This window comes from Manis pentadactyla, chromosome 8 (assembly GCF_030020395.1).
Source record: "Manis pentadactyla isolate mManPen7 chromosome 8, mManPen7.hap1, whole genome shotgun sequence".
NCBI lineage: Eukaryota > Metazoa > Chordata > Mammalia > Pholidota > Manidae > Manis > Manis pentadactyla.
The window spans coordinates 105,244,477-105,264,895 of NC_080026.1; the positions used below are offsets into that span (position 1 = coordinate 105,244,477).

Sequence of the window (20,419 nt, forward strand, 5' to 3'; positions counted from 1 at the left end):
GGAGGATAATAACATATATCCCTCAAGATTGCTGAGAAATTTTAATGAGATGATTTGGCATAGTAGGTGTTCAATAAATGGCAGTTTTTACCACAATTATGATGATTAACTCATGATGTGTCATGGGATGAAATGCTTTCTGCAGGAAGTGAGAGGAGAACACTCAGGCTGTAGTCATGTGTCCTGAACTTCTAGTGCAGGTTGCATGTGACAGGACAACTCAATTGTATGTAACAAGGCCCCAAAAGAACGTTAGGATCCTATTGCCATTGGGTCTTGGAGATTGGCCATGCCTTGTCAACCAAGGAAATATCTTATTTCAGGCTGATTTTGGTGGAAGTTGTATGGCCTCAGCCTGCATGTTTACATGTTCCAAAAGGATGGCCATCCAACTAATCTCCCATTTGTCTTTTCCCAGGAACATCTACTGTAGTGTGCAAGCCTATAGTCATTGAAACCCAGCTCTATGTTATTGTGGCCCAGCTGTTTGGCGGCTCTCACATCTATAAGCGAGACAGTTTTGCAAATAAATTCATAAAAATCCAGGATATTGAAATTCTCAAAATCCGAAAACCCAATGACATTGAAACATTCAAGATTGAAAACAACTGGTACTTTGTTGTTGCTGACAGTTCAAAAGCTGGTTTTACTACCATTTACAAATGGAATGGAAACGGATTCTACTCCCATCAGTCCTTACATGCGTGGTACAGGGACACCGATGTGGAATATCTAGAAATAGCCAGAACACCTCAGACACTCAGAACGCCTCATTTAATCCTGTCCAGTAGTTCCCAGCGTCCTGTAATTTATCAGTGGAACAAAGCAACACAATTATTCACTAACCAAACTGACATCCCTAACATGGAGGATGTGTACGCCGTTAAGCACTTCTCAGTGAAAGGTGACGTATACATTTGCTTGACAAGATTCATTGGTGATTCCAAAGTAATGAAATGGGGAGGCTCCTCATTTCAGGACATTCAGAGGATGCCATCGCGAGGATCCATGGTGTTCCAGCCTCTTCAGATAAATAACTATCAATATGCAATCCTCGGTAGTGATTATTCCTTCACACAAGTGTATAACTGGGATGCAGAGAAAGCCAAATTTGTGAAATTTCAGGAATTGAATGTTCAGGCACCAAGATCATTCACGCATGTGTCCATTAATAAGCGTAATTTTCTTTTTGCTTCCAGTTTTAAGGGAAATACACAGATTTACAAACATGTCATAATTGACTTAAGCGCATGACCCACCAAATTCTGTGGCTGCCATCAGCAACTTTCTACAGTACATGATCCGGATGAATTCAATGCATGACGACTCTTCTTATCACACTTGCAAATGAATGCCTTTCAAACACTGAGACTGCTAGAACCATGCACTACCAGTATCTCCATCCTTAACCGTCCAGTCCAGTGGTGTGGGAAGGTACCTTTTATAAGACAAAACTGAATTGTGTAACTGTTCTTTGCAGTGCAGATGTGTAAATAAGCGTTTAATGGTATCTGTTACTCCAAAAGAAATATTAATATGTACTTTTTCATTTATTTATTCATGTGTTCAGAAACAACTGCCAAATAAAATGTTTACATTTTCTTTCATATCCCAAAGGTAATTATTTAAAGGAGCTGTTTTCTTCTTGGTGATGGTATTTTGAGGGAATAGTTTTATACAATAGGGTTATGTTTGGATCAATAATTTATTGTGTGAATCATGAGTGAAGATGAAACACTGATATTGATTACCCATAATTTATAATTTATGAACATGTTTATCAGCTGATTTTGAACATTCAAAGGTGTTTCCAAAAGCCATTGCTTTTAGGAACACTTTGAGGTGAAATGGTGACAGATTAAAAGAAGGGTAGAGAAACTTGCCTATTATAAGAAGACTAATTTGAAATAAAGAACAATAAGACCCATCCTTTCCTCTCTGGTAGCTCCAGCTGAAAACATCATTCAGACAACTTATAGGAGAAGCTAAAGTCAGGATTTTGGATTTAAAAAACCCTATTCAGGGATTTTCTAAATGTCTGACTCCAGAATCATCTGAAAGCTGATAAAGATTGTAATCTTACAGCACTTGCCTCAAGTGTACCTGATATGAAGGCTTCTTACTCAGATCAAGGAAGCTTCACTTCTAGACCCAGTTTTGGCACACGACTGATCAGGTGCAGAGTCCCCAGGAAGCTCCTATTTGATTTTCTAAAGTCCTGCTCCTGGATCACCTGGGCTGTTAAAGCCTCACAATGCCTGTGATAGAACAGGCTCTCAAAAACTGTTTTCAAAGATGCACATATGTCCTCTTGTTATAATTTCATAGCAAACCTCATGAGCCTTTTAATCTATTCAGCCATTTATTGAGTACCTATTAAGAATGGCTATCATTCTGGTGGTGGCAGGGAGGAGAACTGAAAAAGAGTAGGACATGGTCTTTGACCTCTGGGGCCTTATTAGACCAATTGGAGGTTAGGGCACAAAATTTAAGCAAGCAGTGAGGGCCAAGTATCATCTGACCATTATAAGTGTCACAGACTCTCAAAGAAGAGTTCTTGGAAAAAAGTGGTCCTTGTCTGAACTTAAAGAGAAGATATGATTTCAAAAGAGGATCATGGCAGAGAATATATTTCTGGCACGAATTGGTTGTGTGCCACCTTCACGGAGGGGATCAGAGCTCCCTCCAGCTTATTGCTCCCCAGATTCTTTTACCAAATGAGTTGGGAGGTGTGGAAGGGTAGAGAGCCACCCCACTGCCAGAATATATCTGGCAAACTCGAGGCATCAAAGTTACACACCAAAGTTACATAGGTTCTGAGAAGCAACACTTTGTGGAGTTAGGCACAGGAACCAGATTCCTTTATCAGGTGGGAAGATAATAACTCCAACATTGGGGTCATGGGGGAGAAGAAAACTTCCCAACTCCTGATCCTGTACATAGGAAGAATTGGCCTTTGACTCCTACTTTTTTCAGTTCCTTTTTCCTATAAGCAGCATACATGCTGTTTGAGAATACCTGCCCCATACAGACTGGGTTGAAGTCTGGCCCTGCCATTTACTGGCTTTGTCCACAGGCAAGTTACTTAACCTCTCTGAGTCTCAGTTTCTTCATCTGCAAAAGGACAATAATGCCTACTCCAAATCAGTGGAACAATTAAATGATATAGTGAGCACATGGTAGATTAATTTTGCAAATATGTACGCAACAATAGCTCCCATCCTACACACTCTTGAGAAACTTGTCCCCACCCCATCAGGTCATGCCTAATTCCCCTATCCTTAAATCTGTATGGGCTTGTGACTGATAGAATGTGGGAGAAATGATCCAGTTGGACTTAAGACTAAGTCATAAAAATGATAAAGCTTCTGCCTTGTGAACTGGGACAACTGCTTTTGGAGCCCTGAGCTGTCATGTGTGAAATCTTGCTAGCCTAAGGCCACCATTCAGAGGAAGCCCAGACTTTGGTCAATAGCTCCAGTTGCGGTTCCAGCCAACAGCCACATCAACCACCAGTTCTACGAGCGAAGATGCCTCTGGGTGATTCTAGCCCCAGCTGACAAGTTACCACCAGCCATCAAACCTTTCCAACTAAGGACCCAGGCATTAAGGAGCAGAGATAAGCCATCTCCATGGTGCCTTGTCCAAATTCCTGACCCATAGAATCTATGAGCACAATAAAATGGTTGTTTAAAACTGCTAAGTTTCGGGGGTGATTTGTTACACAACAGCAGTGATCAGAACAGCACATGGGGTGCTCAACACAGAACTTGGCATAAATTAGCACTCCCCAAATGCTAGCTATAGCGAATGGGCTCCACACCCAGAATATTGCATGCTTCTGGATCATGCTCTACCTTAATGTCTTAATGTAATTCACTTTATTTCATTTTTGAAGGATATCACCTGTTTTCAATATGTTAACCATGTTCTTACTCTGTGGCAGGCACTCTGCTGAGTTCAGTGATACAGAGATTAAGACCTAGACTCTGCCTTTTTTGTTTTCATAGAAGTATAGACTATTTAAATTAGTTAACTGACTCTCTAGTCTACTTGAAACCTGAGACCCAGAGATGTGAAATGAGCTGTGTGAGGTAGGCTACTACTCCTGCACTGCTTCACTTGGTTCAGATCTTTCTCCATCATGTGGTTCTCCCTTTCAAAACCTCATCCTCTAATCTGAATCTTGGACTGCAGATGGGGAGAACAGCGAGGATGAGGAGGCTAAGAAAACTAATTCAAGAAAGACTGAGCGGGGGGACATATGGTAGGGTTCACTTCTGTAGGAACTGACCGGTCTTCAGAGTGCTGTTCCCTCTTCCTGTATCCCTCATCCAACGTGTATTATATAATCCCGCCCCCTCTCTAGCCACAGATGATTGGACCTGGACTGAACTCCTGATCCAGGTGTTTAACTCAGAAGTTGGGCTCAACCTGAGCCAATCCACTTCTCTCTCCAGGTATTTGGAATGCGGAGAGCAGAGGCTGGGTTAGTTAGCCACGGGCACCAGATTTGTAAAATGATGATCTTAGGTCAAATACCTCAAAGCAGAGGGGTTTACTGAGGGAGCGCTCTCAGGCTGTGCCTGTAAGGGAGTGAGAAGAGCATGGGGCAGCAGAAGACGCCATGCAAGGATGTCATTTCAGGAGCAGCTAGCTTCAGCATCACCCCACAGGCAACTCTAGAGCATGAATTGTACCACAGAGTGTGTCCTGCCCTGAGGCAAGGGGAATGGGAGTTCATACCCCTCATCTGACAGTCATTGACGAAAGAGTGTGGAGCATAACCTTCCAGACATCTCCAGCAGAGAAGGTTCCATTCAGCTAAGGGCAATCCTCCAGAGAAGGGCACAAATGTGAGCTGTTATTAACCAACACCCATGGCAGCTGCAGGATGGGTGCATCAACCTAGTAAAGGGCATCTGGGTGGGACACCAACAGCATATGCTGCAGCAATGTTGACTAAGGCCCTGAAGACACCATTTTGGAGCAGCCATGATGGTCCACATACCAGAAGAGCAGGAGGAAGCTGGTCCGAAAGTGAGAAGAGAATGAACTTAGAGAAGAGAACTCAGAGAGGAGCAGAGGTGAAAAACTACACAGTCTGAGGGAGAGAAAAAAGAGGAAAGAAAAGAGAGAAAGAGTATGAAAAGGGAGAGGGTGGGAGTGAAAAAGGGAGACTAAAAAGAAAGGGAGGAGAGGTAATGGAGGGAAGATTGGGAGGATATATCCCAGGCCTTGTCACCTGAGAACCAGCCTCTAAGAAGTGAATGTACAAACATTTATTAGCAGTACCTTGAGATCAACACCTGGAAGGCAGGAGAAGGAAGGAGGATTTGACAAAGAGAGCAGCTGAGCTGGGATGCAATTCCAAGAAAGCAACCCTGTAAGGAGCTCTAGAGCTAAGCTGTCCCTTCTTCGTTGTCCCAAGTTGGAGCAAGGGGACCAGGCCTTTGAACCTCCATGTGGATTAGCCACTGGACGTGGACTGTCTCTAGACAAAGACATGGCCTTAGGTGAAGCTATTGTTCAGCCAATGTAATCCCCATCAGCAGCAGAAGTCCATCTCGTAATCCTCCCAGCCGCTGGGAAAATGAGTCCTTCATTCCTGAAGGAGGATCTGGCAGTGCAGCCCAGATCCACCAGAGAGGGAACGAGAGAGAGAGAGGTGGGAGACAGAACAGGGGGATAAGCAACCCTGGTCCTTTAGGTCAGAATAGTTAGGCACAATGTACTACAATGTAGTTACAATGGTGAGTACTAAATATTTCAATCCTTTTTTCTCTGCTATTCAAAGTATAATATCTATTTATTTATCTTCAATTTCACCGACTCCTTTGTCATCTCTGAAGTCGAATTTCTTTAGAAAGTATTATTTCAACCAGATCAGAGGTTTTCCTCAAGTTTTAAAATTTTTCCAATGTTTAAAAGAATTTAGACCATGGAAATTTTAAAAATTCCAATGTATTTTAGACCAATGTATGCCCATTTGTATTGTGGACCCATTTGAAAGGTAGATTAAAAATGAATAACTAGAAAAATGATCACATGCTTGGTTATTGAGGCAATTTTAAATGGCTATAAAAGTTTTCAGTGTTGCCTCTCAAGGTCTGTACTTTTGTCATTCCAAAATGATGTCAAACTCTTCCTGGGCTGGCACAGGTCCTAGGACCACATCTGTATATACACTGAACTAGTCAATGATAGTTCAGCTCAGTCAGTTCAACTCTTAAAGTTACATGTCAATCTTAATCTGGGTTGTAGAAGCATTTTAATATGATTGCTATCAAGAGCATTGGGGCATCCAGGGATACCACAGGACTAGGAAGACCTACAATGGCCCTATAAAGTCCCAAAGGTGGAGTTTAAAATCTAGCCCGGCTTCTCCACCTACTCCAGTATCCTCCATTTCATCCATGCTTGTCACCCTCACAATTTGCCAATCCCTGTTCATCTGAGCACTTACATGCTTCTGTGCCCAGGCTCCTCCAACCACCAATAACACCCCTTCTCCACTCTTCTACCGTTTGAAATCTTACTCTCATCCAACCAGTTTAGATGTGGATTTCTTCCTTCTCTGGCTTGTTCAGCCCATGGTTTTTACCATGAACAAGGCTCATCATGCAGCCTTGTATTATGGTTAATTGTTGACATATCTCTCTCTCCCACCAGGTTACACAGCCCTGACTGTGTCTTATGCATCTGTGATTCTTCTATCCCACCCCACCTTCTGTCCTCTAGAACAGTCTTACTTTGCAGAAAGTCCATAAAGCTGGTGCAAATGAAATAGCTCTAAGCCTGGCAGCTCAGCCTTCCTGTTTTCTTATCTGAGAAGCAGCCACATCCCCTACAGTGAATTCCTAGCCCCATGAAGAATTCTGGCCATAGGTTACCCCCAAAACAATTGGCCTGCACATGCCGACCTGCTTCCCAGGAATAATCAGAGTGGGCTGGAAGAGGAAAGACACACAATTTATTCGTTGAATAAATCCTGGTCTACAAAACTGAAGTTTGGTAACTGATTTACAGTTAATACGTGAAGATCCCAATGAGCAGGAAGTTTGATACTAACACCTTCAGAAAGTTGATGCTTCTTATAAGTTTTATTCCCAGAGACAGATCCACATCCATGGTCAGTACCACTCAGAGATGTCCCAGGGGGAGGCATATTCCCTAGCTGAAGCTTTTAACAATACTTCCCAGCAAAACTGTGTCCCAGAAATCAGTCTAGAAAGGGCCAGAACCCAAGACAGTTGTCTTTTGTCCTTCATTCCTTTGACCCTGTCTACCCACATATAGTTAATGATTCTAAAAAATTCTTCAATATAGGAAATATTCTTTAACATTTTAACTTAATTATAATAGGTGGCATTTATTAAGCACCTACTATGAGCCAGTCATGATTTACCAAGTGCTTTATCTGTACTGTCATTCCATCCTTGCTCACAGTTGTATAGTGAGTTAAGAAGCAAAGTCAGAATTCATTTGGATAGTATCCATCAGTGACACCATGCTATGAAATGCTTAAAGACAAAATATATATTAAAAATATATATACTATAAAAAATATATAAATATATATATAATATATATATAAATGTGTGTGTATATATATATATATATATTAAAAATGTGACAGACACTCAGGAACCTGGAGTGTCCCCAGTAGCCTCAGGTCATTGATTGGGATTTACACCCATGGGCACAACAAGCTCAATTTCGTTGAAGATGTTTATTGAATACCTACTATGTCCCTCACACACAATTTATTTCCTGAGTAAATCTCACAATTTATTTCATGAGTAAATGCCTACCCCTGACACAATTTTAGATGATATGAAGGAAACAAAAATGAACAAGTTGTCCCTATTCTTAAAGGATTTACATGCCACCGGGACTTATTTCTAAAAGGCAGTGTGCAAAAAATTTTTTAAAAAGCAACTTCTATAGGGATCTAAAGGAGAAGTGAAAAATGACCCATGTTTCCTCACTTTTTGCCTGTAAGTCTATTCTGCTGTACCCACAATATTTCTCTCTTTGGGGCAGTGGACATAGTGATTAACATCATGTGTTTTGTACTCCAGCAGACCTGGGTTTGCATTTCAATGTGGATATTCTATGAGCAGCCACCCCTTGTGTCCATCGGTATAAATTCCAATTAATAGCCTGAGGCTACTGAGGGCCCTCCAGGTTCTTGAGTGGGGTATTTATCTGACAGTTTACAAAGTTCTGAATTTTGAATATATATTTTGTCTTTAAGCCTTCATAACATGTGCTACTGATGGATAATAGCCGAATGATTGTGATTTTACTCCTATGACCTTGCTCTGCAACCTTGGGAATGTTAATCTTGTCTATAAAATGTGAATACTGTAATGACCATTATAGAGTGGGTTTGTAGATTTAATATAAGCCTTCCAACTCTTCCAGGAGGTATTACTAATAATACCTCCATTTTATTGAAGAGATTAATAACTTGCCCACATACACACAGCCAGCAAGTCTGACCTGGGAGCCTGCATATGACAACTCTAAGTTGGGTCATACTGCAAAAGTGATGCGTGTTGTATGGGAGCTGTAATTATTGATCAGTTTAGGCAGAAGACTCCTAAGCACCTTCACATCCTTCTCTGAGAGCCGAGGTTGTCTGTGCACTTCTAGAAGAAGAGGTCGCACAAAAACACAGGTGATCTTCCCATCAGAGGCAGCTGAGCCCAGCAAGAGAGGAACAGGTGGATGGCCAGACCACCCCAGCAGCATTCCCCAGCTCCAGCATGGAATACCTCCATGAGTCATGGACTGTCACATGCAGGCATTTTTACTGAGGAACACTGAAGGACTTTGGGAAAATAAGCTGTTTGAATAAAGCCTGCTTTATTAAAATGTGGTCAATATTTTCATCAGTGGAGGGAACACTGTAAGAAAACTAGCTCAACTTTCTGTCTGGCTTTTATATCACTAAAAGCCAGATATCCCTAAATGATAAAATGAAGCAATTCTACAACACTGCCTCTGTCAGTCATATTGAGTGATGTGTATTTTTACTTTTTTTAAATTAATTTTTTTCCTAAAAGAAGACAGGATCAAGCTCCGAAGGGGCTTACCATATCATAGCTGTGTTACTTTGGCCAAGTCTCCTAAACTAGCGTAAGTCATCCTCAAGTAGAAGTGGTCTGGTGAGAAGCATACTCCCATTTCCCATCTCCAAACCCTGTCCATTCTCAATGGGTGTGCCATAATTCTATGTGGGGTTTTCCCAAATACCCACCACTATTTTTTCCACCCCAGGTTCTGATCCTTGAGGAGACACAGTGGTCAGGATTCTTCGGTTGTAAACTGCTGAAATCCAAATAAACTAGTTCCAACATAAAAATGCATCTAGCTTCAGAAATACCTGGACCAGATACTCAGATGATATTTTCATAAATCTGTCTTTCTATGACTCTTGGCTCTGTTTTCCTCCATGTTGACTGATTTCAAAGTCAGTCTCTCCTTTTGTGGTGGAGAAATACCCACCAGCTGGTCCAACATCTTGCCACTTTAGGATTGCTCAGCAGAAAGACAGTAGTTTTAACAAACACCCGGAGCTGATGCTGATTGGCCCAGTGCCCCTGAAGCAATTACTTGGGCTAAGGATCGAAGGCTCTGATTGGCCAAGCTTGGGTCATGTGCCATGAATGAGAACCTCGTGGAATGAGAGTGAGGTTAGGGTAACTCCCTAAGGTAAAACTGTAGTGCTATTTTAAAAAAGGAAAGGATGCTGAACAGGCAAAATAACAAAAGTCATTTGCAGGGTGTGTGGTCTCTACTGAGCATCTCCACTTAGAGAGCCAGCGTTACCAGGGAGAGGCCACACCCTCAAATGTGTCTAGAATCCCTTCACTGAAAGGTTTCCAAGAGCCTTTCCAACTCTTACTTTGCAAAACTCGACAAAATGTAATCTTCCATCTTTGTCTATTATTAATGATGATTCACTGTTACAATTCCTATATACCCTTTTTAATGGTGTTCTCTCAAATATTGTTTTAAAATATTTAAACGGATATCCTTTGTTTTGATGTTTTCCCAAGGGAAGTTGAGCTGCCAGTTCTGGTTTAGCTGCCACCATACCTGGGAGATGAGACCAGGGGTTCCTAGATCACTTTCTGTTCTACTGAATGTGCTTCCATAGGTCAATCTCCATCTGGCAGGGGCAGCTCTTTCCCGCCCTAGTCACCTTGAGGTTGGCTTTGAAGATTTAAATCTTAGGGACTCCTTAGTGGCCCAGGACTTTTCCTGACTTATGTTTTCCACAGCTATCTAGTCATTAGCCAGAAATTACCCTTGGTCAACCTCAGCAAAGAGTAGAACATGAAACACTGACTTCTGTTAATAATGGCTCCTCTATCTGGTTGTCCCCCAAAATCACCCAGAAAGCAAACTATACAGGTTCCTAGGACCCCACTTCAGTCACACTGAAACTGAACTTCCAAAGAATGGGACCCATGGATTTTTATTTTTAAATGTCCCTTAGGTAATTCTGATGTTAGCCCATCACAAGCCCACTCCCTGCTCTAAATACCCACATTGGACTGACTACTGGCGTGTCAAAAGCACCAAGCTTGGCCAGAAGTTGGCCAGAAGTTGGCCAGAAGCTCTGGAATGCTAGCTTTAAATATTACCCAGGGAAAGACATCTGAGTTTCTTTTGGCCTCAATTTTCTCAAGAAGGTATTGGAACTGATCAGGTCATCCTAAAGGTCCTTTCAGCTCTAAAAATTCTGTAGCTCTCTGTTATAACGGGAAAAAAAAATAGCTTGGAAGTTTGGAGATCTCAGCCCAATACCACCACCTTTATAGTTTTGTGACCTTGAGAAGTCACTTTTACTCCCTGGCCACAATTTCCTTTCTTTAAAATGAGTTGGTTGGAGTACATGAGTTCTTTATTTTTATAATTCTAAGATAGCTCTAAGATAACAATTAAGCCAGAGATAATTCTCCAGAATAATCTATTGAGATGAACAGTATGAACATACTGAGGATGATCACAATTTCCTGTTGACTTGCTGGGTTGAGGATCTGCAAGCAGCATTTGGCATGTTGGTGTTTCATGGATATGACATTTCACTGCACCAAATGGGAATGGAATATTTTTAGCACAGAATTCACAAAGGTTTAGTAAAGAGGACTTGTTCTCTGAATGGAGTGTGAACAAGCACAGATACTCTTTTGAAATACCAAATTAAAAAACCCCTTCCCCTCCCTCTCACTAAATAGCCATATGTGTACTTATTTTCACCACAAAGCTTGAAGAATGTACCCCTTTTCTATATTTCCTAAAAGGCACTGCTCCATTTACTTTAATAAATGCCAGCTCAGACACATTCCCATCTTTACATGGCCTGCATACTTACATTTAACAGGCTGAAGACATCATTAATGATTGAAAACGATAATAATACCTACCATTATTGAACACTTACTATGTGCAGCATGCATGCTGAATATTTTAAATGTATTTAGTCATTCAACTCTTGCAACAATGCTATTATTTATCACTATTTTCTAAAGAAGGAATTAAAGTTCAGAGAGGTTCAGAAGTCCACCCACGATATGTAGCTAATAGATAGCAAAGCCAGGATTCAAGTCCAGTCTGTCTGAAAACAGTCCTAGTTCCTTGATCTTCTGGGATGTCACTGTTGGTTTGAGAAGGATTGTGCTGCCCCCCTGTCCTCAGGGCAATATGAGGCCAATATGTCCCACAGTCATCAATGATGTGAGCCAGATTTTCATGTTTACCGTATTTACACTGGTGTAGGGGCAAAGCGCAGACCACTTCTAAGTACACGTATCTGTTTAAAGCCTCTTCAAAGGAAAGAAGAAAGGCTACGTGGTAGGTGGATCCTCCAAAAAGGACCTCCCAGGTACTGCACTGACAGGCTGCACTGGCACTGGGAAGGGCCAGCAGGGCCAGCCCAAGACTCTGAGGAGATCTGCATTATGTAAGGAAATTTGGCATGTGCTATGGGTCCCTAATAACCCGGCACATTGGGATATCTGAACCTAGTCTCCTTTGTCTCCAGGTTGCCCAATTTCACCTCTATCAGCATCTCACCAAGTCATCTCCCCTTTACTTTCCGCTTAAAGGGTCAAACCTGATGCTGGTACTTGAGATTTCTGCAATGCTCAGCCACCACTTCAAGGATGCTGCTGCAGATGAACAATTATTATTATTATGCTACAGCAAGCAGCTTTATGTTTAGAGGTCTCCAAATAGGAACTATCACAATATGAGGGGGCAAGGTCAGAAATATCATCATTTGACAACAAATCGAATGAAATACAGGGCATAGTTGATGAGCTCAGACATTTTCTGGCCATATTTCAGGGCCCTTCCCAGAAATAACCCATTATGCATTGTGATGGATGCCAGAATCACTCACCCAGGCATGTAACCTCTACCTGGAAGCTGCCATACTCCTTAACAATAAGAGGAGTTGGCACCTGCTATGGAGGGGACATAACCTGATAGTTAATAGGCAGAACAAGCCCACTGCAGCCAGGAGAGAGCAGTGGAAGCAGACTGCCCCAGCTGGTGGTCCAAGCGACCATGTGGCCGCTGCTGTGGACATCTGTGCTTCAGGAGACCAGGACCACAATGGTATTCCCTAGAAAAGGTATGTCTAAAGTAGGAAAGAAGGTTTGGGGAAGGAGATTTCCTCCCCAGAGAGTGGCCAGTGAGGCTATTCTGGAAATTCCAAGAACAGACGTTTAAGAACTATACTAACAATTCAAGTTTTGCTGAGTAAGCTTTGCCAAGGTCTTGCTTCAACCAGATGAGGAAAGCAGCAGGGGCCAGAGGAAAAGGAAACCATGTGAATAGCATCCTGCTTCGGTAGTTCAAAATCAATGGTAAAGCAGTACCCCAAATCTGTCACTCTTGAAGGCAATGTCCTTCCCTGAAGTCAATCCATTGGCTTGTCTCCTGAGAAATTGGATCAATCCACCAAGCCTGGTCATCCCAAGAGGAACAGTCAGAATAGCAGTTTGGATCACAGAAAGCTGCAGACCAGAGCAGAACTCCTAATGACTGCCAAGATAAACAGTTAACTAAATTCAGCCTGAAACAACCGCCCATCCTCCCCTGCATGCCTCAACAGATTTACCATTGCATTGTCTAGTGTCCACCACCTCCACAACAAAGTGGGATAACATAAACTCTTTGCTCTCACCTTCCCAGAAGATCTGCCCTCTCTCCTCCTCTCCAGAAGGTCAGTGTTCTCAGGCGATGGTGAGTATGGCAAGGGTGGTGCACACAGGAGTGAGCCTGCTTCATTGCCTGCCCTTCTCCTTTGGTGCAGCCAGAGATGACTGAATCGTACTGCCCTTGATGAACACAGCAAGACTCACTGAGCCTCATGTGTAGGGCTGAGTACCAGAACCACTCAGAGTTATTGCTAGTTGTCCCAATCGACATAGGAAGATGCTCAGATGCCTCAAAGAAATTATGACCAATTTTGTTTTCAAATATGTAAGTGTTCCCAGCTCTTCCCCTGGCCCTGTAAGTTAAAGAAGGTTTTTTCTACCTTTTTTCTACTCAGTTTCTTTCTTTCCCATGGTCCTCTGAACAGGGTACTGTTTTGGGGACTATCATGAAACAGAAGTGGAAGAAGAAAAACACAAAGAAAACTCACAGACTAGGCTGAAGGAGAGGGTCCAAATCCGTATTTGGGAAGAAAGAGGCCCAGAAGCAGCTGTGCAAGGGAGTGGGTAGGCAAGGTCATGGGAATATAAGTGATGTGTAGGGAACAGCCCTTTCGTGACATTAAGAAAAGGTGTTGCTTCACTGTGATCATTTGATGCAAGTCTTCTTTGAGAATGGACCCTATGAATCATAGTTTCAATAGAATTATAGAAGACACTAACATAATTCTGCCTCTCCCTTTGAATGAGCATTTGCATAATTTGGGGTTATCCTGTAGCCCTTGAGGAGCGTAGAAAATCATCTAACTCACGGAATCTCAGGTTACCAAACACCAAGCAAACCGACAGGCAAATGCTTAGGAAAACTTTAAGCATTAAATGTAGATTGAGGTTGACACCTGAGTAGGAGGCCTAGATTCAGGAGTAGCTGTTCCTCCTAAAAAGGGGAAATAAAAAGAAGACGTAGTGTTAGATGGAGAAACTCTCCAGGTTACAGATAGAAAGAAATATGGTATCTGAGATGCTGGGATGCTGTTCTTTCTCTCTCTCTTTTTCTGTATCTCTCTTTCTTTCTCCCCCAGATTTTTTTCTTCCTAGAGGAGGATAAAAGCAGAGATTACTGAGAGGAGTTGGAATTCACTGGGGAAATTACCTCGTAAGCAGGCTCCGGAAGAGGGCACTGCAGAAACAGGTCCCATGTAACCATGGTGATGAGCTGAGGAAGGCCTGTGGGGAGAAAGGGAGCCGGTGTATAGAGGGCAGGAGGGAATGCGTCCCAGCCAGGGGGTGAGTGATGGGAGCGTTCAAGCAAAATTCGGGTTTTTAAAGGAAGAAAGAATTAATTTGGGACTGCAGTTAATTAGGAAGGCAGGATGCATGTTATATTATGGGCTCTTTTCACATTTAGAAACGGTTTTAAATGTTTCCTGAGTTTAGCTATTTTAATAAAGCAAGATTAGGAGTGAGCAGGGAAAGTCATGGTTGAGGTGGGGTCGGGGTGGCAATGGTTAGGAGAGGGAGCTCCGTGGATGCCCAGAGCCGGCACCTAGAGGGAACACGGTGCCCGCCTGCCTCCTGGTGGCAGCTGTCTTAAAGGAGATTCACTTCCAAACCAGGGCCATAGGTCAGGGGCCCAGATTTAGCAAATAAACACACTTGATGCCTAGTTAATTCTGAATGTCAGATAGACAGTGAATAATATGTTTGTGTGTCTGTGTTCCATGACAGCCTTAATAAGGTGGCACCCACCAATTAAATATCTTCTTGTTCTCTCATCCCCTATATGTTTGAAAAATAAAGAGGAGAAAGAAGGAAAGCAGGAAGGGGGCACAGGAGGGGCACAGAGAGGAATGGAGAAAGCAAGGATTTGAACCTTAAATGTTTGTGGCCTATCAGAGCCATCTTTTATAATCAGTCATTTTACGGTATGCCAATCCATTTTCTATAATCACAGAAAGCATACCTATTTAAAATTTCATTCTTCTGTCATCCAGCTTTTTGACAACATATTCATTTAAAAGATTTTCTATTATAAAAATAATTTATGCATATAACATGACAGTTTAGAAATACAGAAAATAAAAGGAAAAATCACCAAGAGACAGCCATTTTTAATAGTTTGGTATAGTTTCTTTCCATTCTTCTTTTTATCTGCCTATGCATTTTTTTAAAGAACACTTGCATAAAACAACAAAAAATGGCTAAGGAAAATTTTCTCTCTTGCATTATAACAAGTATTTTTATATTATAGATTTGTTGTAAATTATTTTTAGTACCTGTACAATATTACATTGAGTGGATATATTTATGAAACATTTATCTATTATTGGGAAATACTTGTAATATATCCAGAGCTCTATAATCAAAACTAATCATGGACATCTTTGTGCATCAAGCTTAAATTTTTCCTACTTTTCAGATTTCTTCCTCAAGTAAGATTTCAGCATTACTGATCAATGGATATTTTTTTTTTGAGCCCAGATACATCCTGTCATTCTTACTCTTTAAAAGGCATGAAAACCTCTGGATAAAGGTCTCAAAATACCACTCAGAGTCCTCTTTTCTGTTGTAGGGAAAATGGAAATTCCATGGCCAGGATTCTCACCTGATCCTAATCTCACCCACTGTATACATGCGATGAGGTAATTCTTAGCCTACTGCACAGGCGCATGCTTGCATACCTGTTGGCAATGAGATATTACAATGGGTAGCTCTAAGAAGAGTTCTGCCCAATGTTAAGGGCAGAGGGAAGCAGGAGAGAGGTGCCAGGGAGGAGTAGGAGGGAACGGAGACTGGAAAGCCACAAGAGGAGGCAGTGCCTGGGAAGCAGAGCTTGGAGCGGAGGCAGTGCCTGAGCAGAGGCTGGAGCTGGGGCCAGAGATGGCCTGCTATTTGTAGACAGCTGGGTGACCACCAGGAGAATAAAGCTTGGTATAAGCCCCTTTTTACCCACAATGTTCCACTATCATTATTCGGTCTCACTGAATCTACAGTGAATTTGCCCAGAGCTGGGAACCCCCTCTGCATGGAGCTACACTGTGCTCCGATCCATAAGAATGAGAGATAAGATATTGAACTATATACTTATGTACTTCTGTCAAAATACAAGAGGAAAAACTTCAGTAGCTTGAAGCAGAGAGAAAAACTTAAACAATAAGCAAAGTATAAAGCCAAGGGACCAAAGGCAGGACTGGAGCCTGGCAAGCAGGGATGGAGTTAAATACCTTCTCGGAAAGGCCTGGATGCATCTTCCATAATAGAAACCTAAGTGGCTTCCCACCCAAGAACAGCTAGCAAATATAGTTCCATGCGTGCATCTGAGATTGTGGCAGAAATACACTACTTGCTCATGACCAATGTCCTTAGCAGAGTCCCCTTCTGGTCTCTGTACCACATAAATTGTGGAGAATTGTCACTCCAGAAATGGGGAGCTCTGAGCTGAGCTGCAAACCTATGCCATGGCTTGAGTCTGGTCAACCCATGAGACTAAGGCTAAGGAAGCTAAGAAACTACTTCACAAACAAGGGAAGTATAGGAGATACTTCCCACACAACATCAGCTTTCCAGGAAAAGTTAAAAAACACACTTAGGACAATGAAAAGGAGTGAAAAGGAGAGATTTACACCTCAAAGTAATAGAGATAAAAGAAGAATCTGAAAATAACTTTAAAATGAATGTCTAAAATCTTCAAGGAAATTAAAGAAGATAACTTCAGTAAAATCAGAATAGGAGAATATGAAACTGGAATGGGTAAATAATATAAAGAACATTAAAAAAATTATCCACCCCCCAACTTAAAAAACAAAACCAGACACTAAAGGAACTGTACTTCAGTATATTGACAGAAGAGGGTGACCTTGAACTAGGAATGGCAATTATTCTAACTCAAATGAAATGAAGCATCATACATCCATACAAAGCTACTCTAAGGAGAAGAAAAACAATGAGAATCAAAGCACCTTAGCTGGAGAAAATTCTTACCAAAAACAACCACAAAGCAACCACAAAACATGAAATTTTAAGTGGAATTAATATCTTCAAACACATTTTCAAAATTTGAAAACATTAAAAACCACCATAAATCAGAAGGACAAAATCCAAGAAGAGAAACGACAAAGCATTAGACAGATGGCAGACAGATCAATTTATTGAACTCAGGAAAGAAAGAACAGTCATCTTAGGAATGAAGGATTAATTACAAGTACACAAAGAAGGAAAGACTCAAATGAAATTTTAATAAAGTGTATTAAGAAGAGGCAGGAAAACAAACAATAAAATAAAAATGAATTAAAAAAAGAAGTAAAAGACTAACAAAGAAAGTGATTGACATGGAAGACAAAGAACATTAAGAATATAGATCATTGGGAACCCCTGAAAAAGACATAACTAATGAAATAAAATTTTTATTTAAACCTGTAAACCAAAATAGAGAGATATACCATGTTCATGTACTGGAAGACTAAATCTTGTTAAGATGTCGATTCTCCCCAGATTGAACCACAGACTTAAGAAAAATTCTTTGTTTCTCCTTTGCTCTCACACTCATAGCACTTCAGACACTGGATATGTGGGTTTATTCCCACACCCACCAATTCTCCAATACCAGCTGGATGTCCTATGGCACAATTCAGTTCTGATACCATCTACCTGGATCCCATAACTTAAGGGCTCAGTTCCACAAGACTGTCTCCACTTCAGATGTCAACCACAAGTCCCAGTTTGTCACCAGTACTTCTGGCCAAACAGCTATAAATCAGGGTTTCCATGGCCACCCTCCACAGGTTTGATAATTTGCTAGAATAGGTTACAGAACTCAGGAAATCACTTATTATATTTACCAGTTTACTATACAATAAAAGATATGATAAAGAATATAGATGAACAGCCAGATGAAGAAATACAGAGGGCAAGTTCTGGAAGTGTCCCAAGCTCAGGAGCTTCTATCCCTGTGGAGTTGGGGTACGCCACCATCCCAGCACATGGGTGTGTTCACCAGCCCAGAAGTTCTCCAAACTCTGTACTTTGGGAATTTTTATGGAAGCTGTATCACAAAAGTATGATTGATCATTAATTCAATCTCCACTTCCTTTCCTCTTTTCAGAGCTGAGAATTTCAAGCTTCTAATTGTGACTTTCTATTCACCAGCCACAATTGTGGAGCTATCCAGGAATCCACCAAGAGTCCCCTCATTAGAACAAACACACTCCCATCACCCAGGAAATTCCAAGGGTTTTAGAAGCTCTATGTCAGAATTAAAGGCCAAATATTAGAGCAAAAGATGCTCCTATGTTCTTATCACTTAAGAAAATACAAGGGTTTTAGGAGCTTTGTGCCAGAAACCATAGACAGAGACCTATATATATATATATATTTTTTTTCTATTACTTCACAAGATACAATATTGTTAAGATGTCATTTCTCCCCAAATTGAACTACAGACTCATTCCAATCAAAATGCCATTAAACTTTACTGTAGAAATTGATAAACTATTTTAAAAACTTATATGGAGATGCAAAGAACCTAGAAGAACCAAACCATTCTTAAAGAGAAAAACAAAGTTAGAGGACTTACAGTACCTAATTTTAAGACTTACTATAATATACACTTATATAGTGAAACATGTCAATTATTTCTCATCAAAAAGGCAAGAATAATAGATGCTAGTGAGCTCATGGAGAAAAGGGAACCCTTGTGTACTGCTGGTGAGACTATAAATTGGTATAGCCACTATGGAAAACAGTATGAAGGATCCTCAAAAAATTCAAAATAGAATTACCATGTGATCCAGCAATTCTATTCCTGGGAATGTATCCAAAGAAAAGGAAAACACTAACCCAAAATGATATCTGTACTCCCATATTCATAATAGTTTTATTTACAATAGCCAAGACATGGAAACAACCTAAGTGTCTATCACTAGATGAATGGATAAAGAAGTTGCAGTATATATATATATACACACACACAATGAAATATTATTCAGCCATAAAAAATGAGGAAATTCTACTGTTTACAGCACCATGGATGGACCATGAAGGAATTATACCAAGTGAAATAAATCAGAAAAAGACAAATACTATATGATCTCACTTATATGTGGAATCTTAAAAAGTAAAAGCAAGAAACTCAGAAAAAGAGATTTGTGGTTACCAGAGGTCTGAGGAGGAGGGGGAGAATTGGATGAAAGTGATCAAAAGTACAAACTTCCAATATAAGATAAAAAAGTACTAGGGCTGTAATGTATAACATGATGACTATAATTAACATTGCTGTATGTTAACAGACTAGATCCTAAGAGTTATCATAAGGAGAATTTTTTTTCTTTTCTTTTTGTTTTATCTATACACAACAAATGGATGTGACCTAAACCTACAGTGGCAATCATTTCACAATATATGTACATCAAACCATCATACTGTTTACCTTAAACTTATATAGTGATATACATGTCAATTATTTCTCAGTAGAACTGGAAAAATCTGCTAAAAAAAAAGTAGTATTTGGTGTAAGAATTGACTTACAGCTTAGTGGAAAAGAGTAGAAGAATGTCCTGTCCGATAGCTTCACAGCTGAATTCTACCAAACATTTAAAGAGAGCTAATACCCATCCTTCTTAAAGTATTCCAAAAGGCAAAAAAGGAGAGAATACTTCCAAACTCTTTCTATGAGGACAACATCACTCTAATATCAAAACCAAACAAAAACACTACCAGAAAAAGAAGCTTTTAGACCAATATCTCTGATGAACATAGATGCAAAAATCCCCAACAAAATATTACCAAACTGAATTCAAAAATACATAAAAAATATCATCCATCACAACCAAGTGGGATTTATTCCAGAGATGCAAGGATGGTACAATATTCATAAATCAATCAATATCATACAACACATTAACAAAAAGAAGGATAAAAACCACATGATAATTCCAATAGATGCTGAAAAAGCATTGACAAAATTCAATATACATTCATTATAAAAACTCTCAACAAAATGGGTGTTGAGCATATGCACTTCAACATAATGAAGGCCATATATGAAAAACCCACAGCTAACATCATACTGAATGACAAAAAGCTGAAAGCTTTTCCTCTAAGATCAGGAACAAGATGAGGATGTCTACTCTCACCACTTTTATTCAACATAATAGCGCAGGTCCTAGGCATGGCAATAAGACAAGAAAAAGAGATAAAAGGCATCCAAATTGGTAAGAAAGATGTTAAACTCTCACTATTTG

General features: G+C 40.6%; 1 protein-coding gene and 1 long non-coding RNA gene across 6 annotated transcripts in view; one reads left to right on the forward strand and one right to left on the reverse strand.

The window, feature by feature from the left end:
- The window catches only part of LGI1 (leucine rich glioma inactivated 1), a 39,590-nt gene extending 34,436 nt beyond the window's left edge, over positions 1-5,154 (forward strand). For 2 of the 5 annotated variants that reach the window (XM_036880148.2, XM_057506111.1), the window contains one exon: positions 419-5,153. In XM_036880148.2, coding sequence (XP_036736043.1) covers positions 419-1,254 — 836 coding nt within the window. In that variant the 3' untranslated portion in view covers positions 1,255-5,153. Of the gene's footprint in view, positions 1-418 lie in introns of all 5 variants that reach the window. The other 3 variants (XM_057506110.1, XM_036880149.2, XM_036880150.2) reach the window with 3 other exon arrangements.
- Positions 1-20,419, reverse strand: part of LOC130684614 (uncharacterized) — a 74,412-nt gene that overhangs the window by 34,429 nt on the left and 19,564 nt on the right. The window lies entirely within an intron of this gene.